This window comes from Uranotaenia lowii, chromosome 3, assembly GCF_029784155.1.
Source record: "Uranotaenia lowii strain MFRU-FL chromosome 3, ASM2978415v1, whole genome shotgun sequence".
NCBI classification, from domain to species: Eukaryota; Metazoa; Arthropoda; class Insecta; order Diptera; family Culicidae; genus Uranotaenia; species Uranotaenia lowii.
Genome location: NC_073693.1, coordinates 297,808,073 through 297,826,842, shown reverse-complemented (window position 1 = coordinate 297,826,842; position 18,770 = coordinate 297,808,073). Strand labels below are relative to the sequence as shown.

Below are 18,770 nucleotides of genomic sequence, written 5' to 3'. Positions count from 1 at the left end.
ATATCAAATATCCGAGCAATCCCAGATAAAACCGGGCAATCTGGCAACCTTATTTTAAATATTTAGTTGACGATAATTTCAATTGCCTTCGTTTTATAGAGAGTTGGTTAATGGACACTATAAGGCCCAAATCATCCGATTGATGGAAATCTTAGCATTTATGGAAATTCAAAGTCCCATTAAAAATTTCGGTCAGATCAGACCGGACTCAGTTGCAAACTTTCTTTATCATAATTGGAACTTTTTGTTGCCCTTGTATGTTTTAACAGTTTATTTCCTAATAATATTTTAATCGAAAACGCTTCATGATAACAATGTTTTATACTTGCCAAAATTTTCCAAGCTTATAAGTGTGACCCAAATCTGATCCATCAATATGCACTCCCTTATGCACTCTCTGGGAGATGCTGGTACAACTTTCAGACGTCAACCCAAAGGCATTCAGAAAAAATGCACACCTAAATTATGATAAATTGCATTGTCGAAATTGGTGGCTCAAAGCGATTCAGATATGATAAACGCGCCTACGTATAAACGTATGAGTAACTTCCTGACCCAAATGTCATCGTCCTACTTGTGAGTAATTGCTTTGGCGCGAATGATCGAGTAATTTTATCGATAAATTATGACGGCCATAAAATTAAGACCTGCTGATGCTGACAATTACAACGCAGATCTAGAGCCAGGAAACCGATGCCATCAGTTGCTAAATGATACATTTCAAATCTTTCTTCCGATTGTCAAAGCTGTGATGAAATAAATTGTATTCCGCATTTTTCATTTGCTGTTTTGATGTTCTAGTGACGGACATGTTTTTCCTGGTGTTACAATTGCTCGGTGTTTTTGTGATTCCCATTCTCGGAGACGGAGGTTTGAATAGGATTTACTTCAAATATCAACGCGAAAGCATGATTGGAATCAAATTTTGATCATTAACAGTGTACTTCTCTTATGGCGTTGGAGTGGAAGATTGGGGATTGATCAGCAAGTATTGCGATGGTTTAAAGCAAAGCCCGATTGCGCTGGAAAGTTGGGATACGGAAGATGGCCCAATCAATAAGCCACCCTTGCAAATCCTGAACTGGGAGGTGAATCCAACCAGGGTAGTGGTGAAGAACACGGGACAAACAGGTGGGAAAAAAGTTGTTACGATTCTAAATCAAAAACCTTAGTTTGGACTTGAAATTTAAAAACTCTTTACAATTTAGTTTTTCAAAAACTACGTGTAATTCAATGCAAATCTAGTCTTAATGGTCTTTAATTTAAATTTTAAAATGAGCACACCAGTTTTATTTATGACGTGAGTCATAAAAATTATTTTACTGTCGTGAAGCACAATGGAAAAGTTTGGCTCCAAAATGACAAAAATATCGAAGCCGCAGGGTTAAGAACCCAAAATGATACTTATCTTATGTGGAACTTTCTTGAAAATTCAAATCTGCCGTCAGGTTTGGCCAGAACCCTCTAAGTGAGGTGTTATTTGATTTCAATCATCCAGAAATAAGCTATTTTCATTATACGTCTTAACAGCCTGATATTTTTAGTCATTTTTATTTCGTAAAACGAGCTGAAACGTTTTTGAAGATCGTCAGAAGTAATCTGGTTTGTCTCCTTCTACCCCGATAAAGATTTTGTCGTTTTAGAAAAAAAATTGATTTATATCTCACTTGAATGTTTGTCGGTTTTTACAAAATGAACAAAAAATTATAGGTTCAGAACTTTCAACAACGATCAAAATTTAAGAAGTAGTAGCAGTTTTTATGAAAGAGGTCTCCTTTAGAAGGTTTGTATTGTAACTCCTGTCACACTCCATTAATTTACATGAAACTTTCACATCACATTAGAATGTGATGTGACTGAAATGAAGTTTATATCCAATGTTTAAGAGCGATGATGCGCTTTTACTCAAAGCTTGAATGAAAAGCTGAAATGTTTGAGAAGAAAGCTGCACCATAAACATTGTGTTGGCGTCGCCAACGATTAGTTCAAGTGAATAACAGCCCGACTATCTTGATTATTAGAGATCTTTGGTTGTAGGTGACTTATTTTGCCAAATTCTCACGAGTGAACTATACAGTGAGCGATACAAGTATAGTGACACTATATAAGTTTTGTTTGTTAAAATTTGAATGATTAAAAATTATTTAAATGTTCTTATTCAATAATTTTAAATTTTTTTGTCTTTATTTGAGAGGTTTTCAGCCACAGGCTGGTTCGCCTCTAAACTATTTTAAATCGTTCAATGGATAAATAAAGCATAATGTTCACTTTTATTAGATAAAGCAATTGGCTTTTTTCGATTACAGTCGTTTTACCATATTAATGGCATTCGCGACTTTATATTAACGATGGAATTGGCGGACAGTTATTGAAAAACTGATCCGGTACAATTGTGTTCGATGTTAACAGTTGGGCTCGAACTCACGATCATCGGCTCAGGAGGCAACTGACCTTCCAACTGAGCTATATCACAAGCCCCGGAGCAATTGGGGTTGAGCACCAGGAATATGAAAAAAAAAAAACGAAATCAGAATGGAATGGTTTGTTGCCCTACTTTGGACCCTTTAAGCAGTGGTTTTTTCAGGAAATTTATTAATTGGTCATGATCTTATCTGCTAGTTTCAATGGAAATTTTCAACATAGGTCTCGCCGTTATTGAAAGATTTGCAAAGATATGAATGATCAAAATTTCCAACTTTGAACCTACTGTTCCTATTTTCGTACTGATGTGGTACCTTTCATTGGACCTAGATCTAAAATTTCATTCAAAAGTATGAACAAATAAACAAATCCATTAAAATGTAATATTCAATCATATATTAACATAGAAAAAGTATTACAGCTTTTCAACGATTAAGAAATACTTAAATTTCTGTTATGAAAATTTCAAACACTTTCACCTCCCATCATCTCTTTCAGCAGAACAATAGCTGAAACTTTTTTGTGTTCATTTAGGGGAGATGAGAACATAACGAGCACCCAGGGCATAATAAGCACTCCTTTTTTCTACATAAGTGTTTTCTTAAACAAATTTTCAAAAGGACTTGTTTCGTACTACCCATAGTATTAATTTTTCACCAAAAAAGAAATATTCTTTTCATCTTTACAGAAATATTAAATAATAACCAGCTAGGTTCTCAAGTGACGAAAATATTATAATTTTTGAGCACCACCAAATAAGCTTTAAATCATATTGATCTGAAATGTACGCACTGCAACATGATCTACACATTGTTTCTCAATTTTCAACATCATAAAATTTTTGATTTTTCACTTTAATCAATTTTAAAACGCTTTTTTACTTTAATTTGTTCACTAGAGGCGAACAGAGCACTACTATCAATGAAGGCATAATGAGCATTTCCTGCCGGGGAATCTAGCAGCGAATTCAACTCGATGAAGTCAACTGAATAATAGAGCTACAGCTTGGCTTGATTCGTCTGTCGATTTGGCCTATTGGTAAGGTGTCGGAGAGGTAATCAGTAGACTCGAGTTCGATCTCTGTTCGAGGGGATTTTTTTTTTGCACATACCATTCATGATAGATTTTTTTTTACATTATACGGCTAATAGCATCAAAGCATCACCCGTCAAACAAAACATCAGAAACATAATGTATGAGCATGTGTTAATTCTTTGAATTCTACAAACAGACCTAGATTATTTTGTTATTGCTTTGTTTGATGAATCTACGCCTCACCGTTTAGTGCAATCATGATCATGAATGATAAATGAAAAAAAAAAATCACCTCGACCAGGAATCGAACTCGAGCCTACTGATTACCTCTCCGACATCTAACCAATAGGCCAAATCGTCAGACGATACAAATTTAGCTTTAGCTTTATTACTCAGTTGACTTCATCGAGTCGAATTTGCTGCTAGATTCCCCGGCAGAAAACGCTCATTATGCCTTCATTAATGGTGCTCATACTGCCTCTACAGTGACTGGTTTTCAGCTTTCGGCAAATTTTTTTAAAATGCATTTTTAAACGTTTTTATCAACTTTTTCAAGTTTCATCCAATTAGGCAATAGACTATTTGAGTGTCTGAACCGAAACAATGATGTAATTCACATATTACAGCTGTTCTCTATGGTTAAATAAGCGTTTTCCTTAAGGTGGCCATTATGCCCCCATCTCCCCTACTTGCAGTTTGTTTGCGTTAAGCTGACAAAAAATGTTAGAAACGTTCAATATTGGTTCTGAATTATGATCCGATAAAAAATTAGTATCTTATGATTCTTCCTTATTCACTCTAATTTCTCAAAACGCGACCCACTAATTGAGCTGTCTGATGCCACTGATTGGAAGGTACATTTTTAAAAACGTTGACAATTTTAACAGAAAGACTTTTCATGGCAAAAATTGGTATGGTAGGGTTAAAAAGAATTAGAGTTCATTGTGTGCATTAGATTATCTTAATCATATGCTATCAAAATGAATTACTTACAATTTTCGGCATTTCAGGATTAAAGAAGGCTCTAGGTCCAAAGTAGGAGCACTCACCCTACTTCTTATATTTTTCTACAAAAACCAAGATTGTTTCTAAAAATTTACTGTGAAAAAGTGAATAGTATTGCTTTTTTAAACTCTTTGAATAGATCCCAGGAAACATTTAAGAGGGTATATCGCAGGAACAACAGAATTATTCAAACAAATATACCAGATGAAAAGATTGTATTAAACTTACGAAAATAGCATATAGCTACAAAAGTGGAGGCGATATATCTACAATGACAAGATTTTAACGATTCGATTTTCCAACAAAAAGCAAAATATACGATTTTAATTAATTTCAGTTTAAACAAAAAAAATTTCCCCGACCGAGATATGAACTCCAGTCCTCCGAGTTGGCTGTCCGGTATCTTACCACTATGCCAACTCATCAGTTGAGATTATTCGCGCTATAGCTCTATATCTAAGATTTTCTGTTCACGAACCGGTCAAAGGAAGAAAGAAAGAAGGATCGCCTATTTATCGTAAATCAGTTCACTCAAATCGTAAATCTCTAAATAGCATATTCTCAACTATTTGAAGACATATTTACGAATTGACTAAACTGCTATCCGATTCAACTTTTTTTGGGCATAGCTTATTGTAAATGAATGATAGAAAACCACTAATACCAACTTGTTTACGATGGTTATTGAAAATGTTTTAATATTCGATTTGGATTATCATTTCTATTACGATTTCATGTTAGCTGGGATAACTCCATTTCGAAGCGTTTCCTTGTATTCCAAAGATTTTAAATGAATTTTAAAAAGATTTTGCTCTGGCACTTTTAACATTTTAGCTCTAATACTCCTTTAAACACCTTTAACCTCATAGAATACACGTCGTTTTGCCTCAATCAGTTGGAAAATAAAAAACAAGTCGATGCGGTGTATACAGATATCAAAGCCGCTTTTGACGCGATTGACCATAAGATTTTGGTCGCTAAGCTTGCCAAGCTTGGCATTCATGACAACATGATTGCTTGGCTGAAATCCTTTCTTACCGAGCGCTGCATAAGGATCAAGTACGGCACTAGCATTTCATATCCTTTTACCAATCGATCTGGCGTCCCTCAAGGGAGTAATTTGGGGCCATTATTATTTGCGCTATTTTTTAACGATTTGATTACAAGCCTAGAAGACGGAACGAAAATTGGTTACGCTGATGACCTTAAAATATTTCTGCCAGTGGAATGTACTGCTGATTGCATTCGCCTCCAATCTCTGCTGAACCAGTTTGATGAATGGTGTAGACTAAACAAACTAACAGTCAGTGTTTCAAAATGCTCTGTGATAACTTTTCACCGGAATAAGACACCGATCCCTTATGACTATAGTATCGGCAGCCAGTTTTTGAAAAGGGTCTTTGAAGTGGATGATCTTGGCGTGATCCTTGATGCGCAGCTCACTTTCAACAGTCAACGCTCTTCAGTTATCAACAAAGCGAATCGTCAGCTCGGCTTCATCACCAAAGTGTCACGTGAATTCAAAGATCCTTTGTGCTTAAAATCACTGTACTGCGCCCTCGTCAGATCTATAACTGAGCATGCTGCTGTAGTTTGGGCTCCGTATCAACTAAGTTGGATCTTGAGGATTGAACGTGTACAGAAGCGGTTTGTCAGATTCGCCTTGCGATACCTGCCTTGGCGTCATCCCGAAGATCTTCTAGCATATTCAGATCGGTGTCAGCTTTTGGGTCTCGAAACCCTCGAATGTCGCCGAAAGACTCAACAGGCTTCTTTCGTTGTTAAGATTATAAATGGAGAAGTTCAATCGCCAAATCTTCTAAGGATGATAAACCTCAGTGCCCCATCGAGAACTCTGCGATTTAATTCGTTGCTGTCACATCAAATCCACCGAACATCGTATGGCTACAATGAACCACTCAGTGCAATGATGCGTATGTTTCAGGATGCTGAGCACCTGCATCAGTTCGAAGAATCATCCAGCCGATTTATCCGTCGAATTCGTCAGTCCAAATTGTTTTACTAATTTGATTGTAACTAAACCTTTTCATTTAAACATTTATGTTCGATGAATTCAATTATAATAAATAAATAAAACTAATAAATAGACTGCTTTATTTCTTCATTAAAATAGCTTACCGAGAAATAAGTACGAAAAACTAAAATATATTCGGGAAGAGTAGCGTTGAGTGAGTGATATCAATTTATTTTTTACAATATTTAAGTACTGAATATTTGAAATTTTTAGTGAAAACAAACATAACAGACTTTTAAAGCATAGTAAAAAATAAGAGAAAACTCTGTAATAATATATTTTTTCAAAATCTATTAGTAATAAGAGCAGAAAGTTTTGGAAAAAGTTATTGGATTTTTTTTATACTCTATGTTTTTTATGACTTTTTTCTTAAAAAGATTTCATTACTTTTATTTTCTTTTCCATATTTTGATTTCTGTTTTATGCAAGACATGTAGTTTGAATCAGAGTTCCAGTTTACTAACGTGGCATCCATTAATTACATAACGAAAAAATGGACTTTATTACCCCCTCCTTCCTGTATGTCACAAATAGTAACGCTGTGACGTACCGCCTCTATAAAAATAACGTGACGCTAATAAATAGCTCCCCCTCCCTTTTCTCATATTTTTGAATTTTAATTTTTGAATGTTACTAAACGAGTTTTAACATAATAGTTTTTTTTCATCATTTTTTAAATTATATACAACAAAATGAACTGAGCTAATATCTGTCCAGAACGCTTCTTAGAACTCAATAATGATAACTCTCTGTTAACACTTATTGATTGTCTTATTCCGGGTTTCTCGTTTCTCTGTGCTCGTTAGCTGATGGTATTCGTTTAATTTGTTTACTCAAGGAGCATAACTTGCTATGTAAAATATACTTCACTTAGTAATATTCGTCGGAACTTTTAAACTTTGCATGTTAAAATCTTGGGGGTCTGATATACGATTTTCCAACGGTTATTTCATGTATACTCAATAAAGATCTTAAAAACTCTCTCTCAGAATCTTTATGAAAGGAAAAGATACAAACCAGAGGGATCTAAGTAAGCATCGATTGTTCGAAGATGTGTTTGACAGTCGTTCCCGAAAATGATCTACATTATTATGAAGATAAATAAAAAAAATTGAAATCATAGTTCGAAGAATCGAGAGCTTTTGTTGAGGTTTAGTGGAAATTGTGAAACTTTAACTGAGAAGAACTGTAAAAGGTGAATGGTGGCAAAGATTGGATTACCTGCGAAATATTCACAGCGTCAAACTGTGAATATTTCGAATAAGACTAAGCAATTTTTGTTTTTTTTAGTTTTCAACTTTGCAAATTGAACATTATCCCTTCAAACCCGAATTCTATAGAATCATATGAAGCGTTTGGCAAGAAACTCCACGCTTCATTCCTCCCTCTTGTTCCTGTATCTTTTGCGTTTTACATCACATGGTTGGCCCGGCCGTAGTAGTATCTGCAATGTATGTTCTATGTATCAGATATCTACTATGATGAATCAATGAATCAATGAATTTTGATAAAAAAAAATGCCGTTCTGTTCAACTACATTCATTTGCGACCGATAATGATGAATTAATAATGAAGAGAACTGATAGGGTGACCAATTCTAGTACAAAATCATTTCAACATATGTATTGAGGGCCAAATCTGAGGTATAACGACTTTTACTTCACGTTTTTTATTACCACGGGCTTAACTATTCTGATAGGTTAATTTTAATTTTAAATCATATTAGCTGGAACAAATATCAATTTCTTCTTTTGTCACCCCCCCCCCCCCCCCTTCGAAATTTCAAAAAACCCGAAAGGGGAAATAAATAAAATTTGAAGTATTTAATCTAAATTTCGAAAAAAAATTCAAGAATCCAAAAGATTACAAGACGAAAAAAACAAATTGTGGAAGATGGAAGTTATTTTACCTTTTGTATTCTTGATTTTATGGAGTTTTTCGATAAAAAATTGCTTGTTTTTTAGGTTTTGTGCAATGATATTGTATGCAACCTTGTTGCATACAAGCTTTCGTGAAATTTATTCCAATTTATTTGTTTTTCACATTATTTTTTATTGTCCCCCCCCTCGAGATGTTCCAACTCCGAGTGACAAAAGAAGGATTTGAAATTTGTTCCGGCCTTATAAGAAACCAAATACTTCACTTTAAAAGAAGAAATTGAGGCCGGAACAAACCTTATTCATTTAAAAAAAAACAATGGTGGTTTCTTATATTTCTATTCATGACCTGTGACATCGGATTGTTTATACTTTAAATGAATCTTTAAATCAGCCAAAGTTTTGCTGACATAGCGAAGTTTCATTATTTCAAACCCGACTGTCACGATCTTTGTTCAAAAACGCCATCTTTTTTTTTGGCCATTTTGTCTTCGGCTCAAGTTTTAGACACCAACGAAATTATAATAGTTTTCATAAATTGATAGTGAACATATAGACGATTTCAAAATGGTATAATTTATAAAAATAAGGTTCTGTAGTTTTCAAGGTACGGCAAAAAATAGTAATCCGGTTCTTTATGACCCAAACCGGCTAATTGTCCTTTGTTTTGTAAGCGTAGAGGAAGGTTACAGACAAAAGTGTAAAATTATTAATAAGCCAAACTTTATATTGGAGTATTTTTTTTATTCAGATTATTTAACTTTTTTTTCCTTTTTTTTCAACTACCACTTTAAAATTCGATGATCATACTCCATTGCTCAAACATTGGCAAAAAACCATTAACAAAAGCACTATTTTTATTTTTAATATTTAGGTTTCTTATCAACATGAATCAGCATCCAAACCATGAACTGAATTCTGAGTTCTTGTCAATAACTTCGAATTAAAAAACAGTTTTTTCACTGTTTGTAAAAAAAAACCGGGCTTCGAGGGCAAAGTTAAATAATGGGAAAGATTCCTCGAAAATACGCACAGCAAAAAGAATTTAAGTCATTCCATAACAATTCAACGTACAACGCTGAGGAGACGAAGATTTGTCTTTATAAATAAAAATATATTTTTCATGCTATTAGCACTGACCATACTGACTGGACACTCAATTTCGTATGATGGATAAATTTTTCAATAGTACGCAATATCGATTCCAGAGTGCGCATCGATCGATTTGAAGAAATGCTATCCCAGTTAGAAAATGCCACCCAATTTTCGAAAAAAATAGGCAAATCAGACGATTAAATCGGGATAAACAGGTTCATTTTTCCTACAGAGCATTTGTATCGGAAAAATTGTAGGTTCGCCACCTACCGTCGGTATTGCAAACCTGCTAAATTTGACGAAAAAATTAGCCAGAAAATGATCGACTTTTTGTATTAAGTGTCCTGTCAGTGTGATCAGTGCTATTAGTTATCGCTGTGGTATAGCATAGGTCTTTCAAATGGAAAAGATGATTAAAAGATCCATCTGGTTGAAGAAAAAAGAAGTTATCTAGGATAATGGTTCCAACTTTGAAGATTTTCGATTTTAATAAAATTAAAAGGGATGGCTACCCAGATAGGCAAAAGTACGATAGAAAAGCTTCCGGTACAATGGAATTCCCTTTCAAAGGTATTAAAGTAACTTATCGTTATGTAAACTGCCGCTTACTGATGGCGGTTTTTCTGAGGTAAAATGACGAGGAATTTGCATCACAATCGGTAAATTTGTGTATTATTTATGGTGTTTTTTTTTTTTTTTTTCGAACGTTGCTTATCGGCTTATTTATACGGAATTGAAAATAAAAAAAATAAGATTTTCTACTATTTGTAACAAAATAAAATTAGACGGAAAAAATTAAATGATGAGAAAGACTCTTAAAAATACGTGTAGAAAAAAATAAGTCAATGAATTTTGATAAGAATTCAACGTCTGACGCTTAAAAAAGAGTGATTCCCGAAAAATTTGTATTTTTGGTACAGTAGACTGAGTCGATTTGAGGTCTTTTTGAATTTCTAAAACCCTGGGGCCTTATTAGCTTCGTTTTGGTTAAAAACTCATCCATGGTTTTTTGCAGAATTTTTAAGTAACGTTTTCATCAGTGAATTTGAACTTTTAAATTTGTATGGAAAAATTTAATATTTTGTACTAAAAAATACACATCATATTTGTTTCTCCTGTGGAACCGAGCCTGCTCATGGTTTTTGTGCCAATTTGAAAATTCTCTAAATGAAATTTTCCGCTGAAAAACTTTGTTGTAGACCGTAACTTTGTCTTTTATAAGGCACAAAATTTATTATCTGTTGAACAGGGGTATACCTTTTTGCGTGGGTAAATAATAAATTCAATTGCCATCACTGCTTGTGCCTCGCGAAGTATTGCATGGAAAATAGTCATGCAATACCTCGCTAGGCATCCAACAGTGATGTCAATTGAATTTATTATTTATCCACGCCGAAAGGCATGCCCTCATTTACAACCAAAAGTTAGGTTGATTTTTAAAGTTCGAATTTACTATGTAAACGTTACTTAAAAATTCTGCATAAAATCATGGATGAGTTTTGAACTAAAACGAATTTTTTCAGACCCCAGGGTTCGAGAAATTCAAAAATGACCCCATATCGACTCAGTCTAATGTACAGTCGGTTTTGAAAAATAGATTTTTTCAGCTAAGGGTAAATTTTGTTTTGAACAATACCAAGGTCTCAAAATTTTTATGGTTTGTTTTATAGCAAAGCGAATCGAATGATGTCTTTTTTGGAAGAACAAATGTTTGCAAAAACGTTTTTCTTTTCAGTTTTTATTTTTAAAAAAATTGGTATGAAAGAACAATGTTTAATTTAATACTTCCCTATAGTCATCCATGAAACTTTAGAAATTATGATTTTGAGTGCGGCTGACCTAAGAAAATTTAAATTCAACTTGGCCCGTTGGCTTAAAACGTTGCTCACTCTTGCTACAGACTGTTTGTTAAAACCAACTCTTTTGAAATTTACAAAATGGTCCAAATTAAGTGCAAACCAAAATTCTACTTGCTTTAATCCTTCTTTTTCTAGTGGCCTTCTTTATGACCTACCCGGCAAATCGACAGCTCCTTCTTCGAGGTGGTCCCCTGAACGGTTCCTTTGCCTTCGCCGGACTGCACTTCCACTGGGGCTCGGAACATGTGGATGATGAGAAGCGATACCCGATCGAGATGCACATCGTCTTCTACAACCGATGGTACACTTCCTTTGAAGAAGCACAATACCAACCGAATGGGCTGGCCGCGGTCGGATTCTTCTTCGAACCAAATCGAAATGCCAGAACGATGCGCTGGGTGGATTCCTTGAAAAGTATCACCCGCTGGGGAGCGACCTATCAGTTCCAGAATCCTTACCTCATGAACCTGAAGGCGATGATCGGTCAGTTCAAACCGTACTTTGCCTATTCCGGAAGCTTGACAACGCCGCCTTGCTACGAAACTGTCACTTGGATTATCCAACGGGACCCACTGATTATGACCCCGGTCCAGATGAATCTCTTCCAGTCGCTGAGATCCAAGACCGGATATCTACGGAGCAACTATCGACCGCTGCAGGATGTTAACGATCGGATAGTTTACCTGTACGAAAAATGATGTTTCAATAAAAGTTAATTTATTTTTGTTCAATCTAAGCTGCTCGGAAAATTAACCGCTAATAGAAGATCGACAGAGATTGGCAAATGCGCGGGTTTTGGCATTGTCTGAAGGGCCGTTCCGAGCGATCAAGTTCGATTTCACACCAATTTATTCGCATTTAGCAAACGCCCGCTGCCGTGCACCACAAATGGCACGAAATTTGTGGAACCTACCCAAGAAAAGTTGCATCATCCCACCAACAACAGTCACCAGACGCTCAGTCATTCAGTCAGTAAACCATCGATCGCCACTCATTGATTTAAGTCAGCTTAGTCAGCCATTCAGTCAGTTTTGTTTGGTTGAGCACTTGCAGGTGATAACTCAAGAAGTGGTCTCTTAAGCATGTTTGCTAATTTGAATGAGAGTTGACCAACAAGAATCGGTAGCGGAACCGAATGGGTTATTGCATTCGTCGAAGATCCTAAAGTGGATATGCAACGGTGCTTCTGTTGTCATTTTTTTTTGTTTTTGTTGCTACTATTGGTTTCCGAAACTGTTTGAACTTGAACAGAATACCTACAACAAACGAAAGAGAGACAGACAGACAAAAAATAATCGAGTTTGAGCAAATCAATCAGCGCCAAATGGTTTGAGGATTGGTTTAATTGCTAAACTTATATTTTACTGCTAGCAGACAACTATACCATTATTGCGACAGATTATGAGCATTAATGCTCTGTTGATTTGTAGTGGAAGGATCTTGAGCATAATTTTTGTACACAAAAATTGCTCGGAGAATAAAGTGTTGAATTATTTAAGTCTTTAGATGGCAATTAAAATCAATTAGATTTCGAACAAAAATCGATGAAAATTATGTTTCGTTGGACATTTCGAGATTTTAAAAATTATATACTAATTGAAGGTTGGAATAAATGAAAAGGTAATAAATATAAGTGAAGACGATTTTATCAGAAACATTTTCTAACACACATACGCGGAGAAAAATATATTAGTTTAGTCAATCATTAGTATGGCTGCTTCTACCATAAAACAAAATTTAAACCTGAAACAAAATTTTAAAAAAAATGTCAAAATCGAAACCAACCAAGAGAATAATGTTAATATTTGAAAATTTTAAATACCTTACGAAATATAGTTGATTCGATGATCGATATTTGGGTTCATTTTCGATGTTCCATTCTGTTTTACCTTTCGGATTGGTCCCGTAAAAAAAACAAGAACCACTGCAGCTTATTACTCAAGATGATATACAGATGCGTTCAAAAAAGAATGAAATCGCGTGAAGCTGCGCACTCTCTTCCAGCTTTGAAAAGCTGCCATTTCTCTCTCGGTTTAATTTTTTCCATGAAATTTTCACACAATCTAGTTCAACTGTCTAGCTAACGCTCTACAAAATTTGAAAATCTGGGAACAAAGATTCAGCTATTCCTGTAAAAAAGGGAAATTTGGAATTGCTTAACTAAATTTGCTGTATCTTTAAAAATTTTCATTGAAAAATCTTAAAATTTGGTCCAAAGATGTAAAAATGTTTGATCTTGTACCAGGCCAATTCGTCAAGAGCGATCTAAAATGGTGCCAGGTAGAAAATAAGGTTCATCATCGCCCAGCAGACGATTTCATTCTTTTTTGGACGAATGTTTGTATGGAAACGTTGTTATCAATGTTTTCTTGTTTTATTCTCTCGCAGAATCAAATTTTATAACAAAAAATGTTGTATATTGATAAAAATTCCAATTGTTCTTTGTTGAGAAATAGAAAATGTTTCAACAGCTGAGTTCAAAATAAGAAGAACCTGCTAAATATACTGATAAACAAATTCGATACACAATTAAAGCGAGTAATATATTCGCTCTCGTGTTTAAATATCAGCTCTGTTGGAATAATTTCTATTTCTTAACAAAGCAGGAATGAAGTTATTATTAATTTACAAGATTATCTATTGACTTAGAAACATATTGACTAAAATTGTAGTGGCATTCAAAGTGCTTTTTACCGCTGCTGGGGGGATTTGAGGGTCTACAAAAACAAACAGTGAACTGAGCAGTGAACAATGAATTGACTTCTTCTGCTGAATAACTATTTGGACTGAGTGCTGAAAATCTGATTTGATTGATTTGATTATTGAATCTTATGTTTTCATTGGTCAATTTCTAACTTTTGAGATTTCATTGATGACCAATGTAGTCGACTCAACCATCCAATTTTGAGAAAATTTATTGTTAAACTATTTAGTCCTGCGAATTCAAACAAATGATATCTTAGAATATAACTTTGGTTACTTTTTAAAATAATTAGCGGAATGTTTGTGCCCAAGAATAGAAAAATTGAATTGGTGACTTCGGTTCAGAGATGATCTTTTTTCGATAATTTCAATAAACTATTAGTGAGCTTTCAACATTTAAGGTAAACTTATAAAAAAACAATGTAAATTTAAAATGCGAAAAAATACACACATACAATTGATAACATCCAAAGTAAATTTTTATCATGGTTCAAAAAAGTTCGGAAGTCTTATAAGAAATTTCTGAATAAATAAAATTAAAACAAACTAACGTACAAGAAGATTATCCATCTTGAAAAGTGGGATAACCTCCAACAGAGATTTTTATTAGATTGGCGATAGGAAAGATAAAAAACAGTTTCATCTTTTAAAGAAAAAAAACTTAGGGCCAAATCTATTCAAGCTGCCTAAAAAATGATGAATGTAAAAAATGTTTTTCGTAAAAGGATGAATTACATCGAAATATATCGCAAGGTATAAGGTTTCGAGTCAAGTTTCTACTATGTATGAGGCCCATCTGTCCTTTCACTGGGATGTGGAAAAAGGGTACAGTTTACAGTTTTATGCATTACTCGAGAACTAATCGAACGAAAAAAAAAACCAAAATTTTAAAGGGAAGTATATTCAAGTACGAGAAATGTTATTTTTATGTTGTGAGGCCCCTCACTCTCTCCAACGGAAAAAGAGGAAAGAGGAGGGAGGATTTCACACAATATTATTCAAATTTAATAACAAAGGGTATTTGAGCAGAATTTTTTTTCTATGATTGTTTAAAGCTTCTGCCTCCTTTCACTGATTCGATAGGGAGGGGAAAGGGGAGATGTCATAAATTTTTTTTAATAACTCGATTGCTAATCTAGCAAATGGTAACAAATTGGGTAGATTATTTAAATTCAAGATGATGAATTTTTGATGATTTGGTTCCCCTCACGAGATGGAAAGAGAAGAGAGGTGCCGTACGTTTGTTTTGACAAATTCCAGAGCTCATCAAATAAATTTAACCAAATTTTGCAGGGGAAAGTATAAGAATACGAGAAATGATTCTATGGTTATTAAAAAACCCTTTTTATCTTCCAGTGGAGGTTAAGAGATAGGAAAAAAGCTCCACACAATTTTTTACATTACTTGAGAACTTATCCAACAAATGGAACCAAATTTGAAAGAAAAGGTATTCGAGTACAAAAAATGTTTCTATTTTTTTTAAAAGAAAAATTCCATACAATACAGAGCCTGGAATGGGGGAGCTTTTATCGTATAGTTTTAAAAACTTTTCAGGCAATAGCATTCATATTTTACATGAGAGGTTTTTTTTTAAGATTCATGACCCCTCCCTTTTTCAGAGGAGAAACGGGAAAAAGGAATGTATGTAAAGCTTGAAAACTTATCAAGCAAATAGAGCCATATGTGAAATGTGATGTTATTTGATTACGAAAAATGTTGTTATGGCAGTTCTGAACCCTCCTCACATTGCTGGGGAAAAAAGCACATGAAATCGAGTACTTAATAACATATTTCAAAACAATCATTGAAAAACATGTGATGTGAAAGCTCTCATTGCTAAGATATCAAAAATTTATTTATAATGGAACTATGTTCACACAATTTATTGATTTTTAAAAGGTGCAGCAAAGCACACCGGGTCAGCTAGTCTACACATAAAAAAACAAGTGGCTTGTTAATATTCCTCAATGAAAAAATGAAATTTTTTGAAATTCTTGACTTTATTTTGAACTGTGTCAGTTTCAACCAAATTTTTCACCTGCTTTTGGCGACAAATTTAGTGAACCGATTCGATTTTCAGTGCACGTTTTTAACTCAAATCAGATCGAAAGCTATAACACAGACAAAGTTATAATTATTATGCATCCTAATGATAATTTAGGACTAAGCAAAGAAGAAAATCGATATATCATTTCGATAATCGGTCTTTTTTCATGTATTATTATTGTTACTTGCGTGGCGCGTAGCAAAGGAAAAGGTTGTTTCCGAATTTGTAACACTCCTTTATTCGTTCAAAGTTCGGTGCGTTTTAAAAATCTACGATAGAAACATAACTTTGATGAAAAGGACTAAAATTCGATGTTTCTTTATCTCACGTTTAGTAACTTCTCTTAGCTGCCTTCCGCTAGCCACCTTTAACATTAGTTATGTTAAATTAAATTTTTCTTTAAACATTTCTCAATGAAATTCTCACTTCTACTCAACAGGTTGTACCTAATTAGGTGTCTTCTGAACCAGCGCGTATCCGTAATTGCCCTAAATTAAGAGGTTCCAAATTACTCAAACCGCACTTAGAATATTATAATAATACTCCTACCTTTGCTCAAGCGACCTCACTTAATTTCCGCACTATTGCATACAGTTCGCACTTTTAGCCTAAGTAGATTCATCTGCTCAACTTCGCATCTAACGCGAATTTATTGTTGTGTTGTTATTGTTTATTTTCGTCCTACGACTTTCCCGCCGAATAAACCGCTTTCTTTTCTCTCGCTCTTTTTCCCTGTTCAAAAACTGTCATCAACTTGAGTGCGTTCAGTGCTGCTCGTTTAGCAGCCCCGTTCAGTAACATCATGGGAACTGCACTCCAAAATTTGGAATAAAACAAGTGGTTTTGTTTACATCTTACCAAACAGCACCTCGAGAGGAGGGCGATTTGTCCATAAATTCATGGGGGCATTTTGATCGGATGTTTAAAATTTAATATACCGCAGTTTTCCATCAATTGATAATTCAAATATATAATTTAAACAATCAATAAAATCAATGGTTTTGATGTTTTAAGCAATCATGTAAATACCTATTTAATTTGATAATTTTTAACAATTTAAGTGATGGATAGCCGCCACAAAATTTAATTTGATTGTTATTCGTGTTTTGATGAATATCTGGTAATCATTTTTATTAAAATTACAAGGTATTGGTTTTAAGAACACATTTCTGTAAAAAGAATCCACTAAAACTTCGCAAATCTCCAAAATTTATCAAAATATAGTCGCTGGCGATTTACCCCGCATGGGCATTATGGACAGAAGTACCCTACTGAGTGATTATGAACCCGGTTTCCGCCCAGATTTTTTTTTTCTACAGAGCTGTTTTTCTCTCCATACTTCCTAATCGAATTTCAGACCGCTTTAATACTTACTTCTTTCATTTTCGCCAACTCAGTCAGCAAAATGGTAGAGATAATACAACATTTCTGCACGATATTTTTGCGGTTTTTCGGGAAAATGCTTTTCATTACCACGAAAATTATAAGAATTGAAGCTCACGATACACAGAGTTTCAAGTTGAACTGTAAACAACAACACCCAGCAAAAATCAGCGTTTAATCGTCATCCGGAATGAGCAGCGGAATGTTTCAAAATCGTTATTATTTATTTACATAGTATTCCGTCTTACGACATAACTTGACGGACATAATTCCTAAAATTCACTCGGTCCATGGCAACCGTTCTCCAGTTTCTCGGGCACCCCACGTTCGCCAGATCACGCTCCACTTGGTCTAACCACCTCGCTCGTTGCGCCCCCGCTCGTCTTGTTCCTACCGGATTCGTGGCGAACACCTGTTTTGCAGGACAGTCATCCGGCATTCTCGCAACATGTCCCGCCCAGCGTATCCGGCCAGCCTTCACCACCTTCTGGATACTGGGTTCGCCGTAGAGTCGCGCGAGCTCGTGGTTCATCCTTCGCCTCCACACTCCGTTCTCCTGTACGCCGCCAAAGATGGTTCTTAACACTCGTCGCTCGAATACTCCGAGTGTACGCAGGTCCTCCTCGAGCAATATCCATGTCTCGTGCCCGTAGAGAACAACCGGTCTAATGAGCGTCATATACAGGTTACACTTCGTGCGAGGGCTAAGTCTTCTCGACCGCAGTTGCTTGTGGAGTTCATAGTAGGCACGACTTCCGTTGATAATTCGCCTCCGGATCTCACGGCTGGTGTCATTGTCTGCGGTCACCAGTGAGCCGAGATAGACAAAGTCTTCGACTATCTACAGCTCGTCGCAGTCGACTGTGACCTTGTTATTGCTGGACAAGCGGTTTCGGTCGGTCTCAGATCCGCAGGCCAGCATGTACTTCGTCTTGGACGTATTAATCATCAACCCAATCCTTCCTGCTTCGCTAACTAATAGTAAAAACCTTGGTTTAATCTTTTTAAATTTTTTAAAGGATTTTTAATTTTGTTTTTGCAAATTTTGTGGTGTTTGTCTTTATTTTGTCTTTTTTTTATACCGTATAACCTTTTTTTGACCTGATTCATCTTATTATGTCATGTTTTTTTTTCGATTTACTATTTGAGTCTTGTTTTATCTTATTTCCCTTGTTTTAACTTTATTTATCCTAGTTTATCTTATTTAATTTCGTCATCGTTCGTTTGTTGTAGTGATAAGTGGTAAATAATGTCACGTATAGTCTTAACCCTCATCCGAATTAGATTTCATTACCCTAATCAGCACTGGG

At 35.0% G+C, this 18,770-nt stretch overlaps 1 protein-coding gene across 1 annotated transcript in view; it reads left to right on the top strand.

Annotated features, from left to right (window-relative positions):
* Positions 1-793: 793 nt before the first annotated feature.
* Positions 794-18,770, top strand: part of LOC129753628 (carbonic anhydrase 2-like) — a 28,407-nt gene continuing 10,430 nt past the window's right edge. Inside the window, exons 1-3 of the mRNA XM_055749461.1 lie at positions 794-870; positions 940-1,131; positions 11,463-12,012. Coding sequence (XP_055605436.1) covers positions 810-870; positions 940-1,131; positions 11,463-12,012 — 803 coding nt within the window. The 5' untranslated portion in view covers positions 794-809. The remainder of the gene's footprint in view (positions 871-939; positions 1,132-11,462; positions 12,013-18,770) is intronic.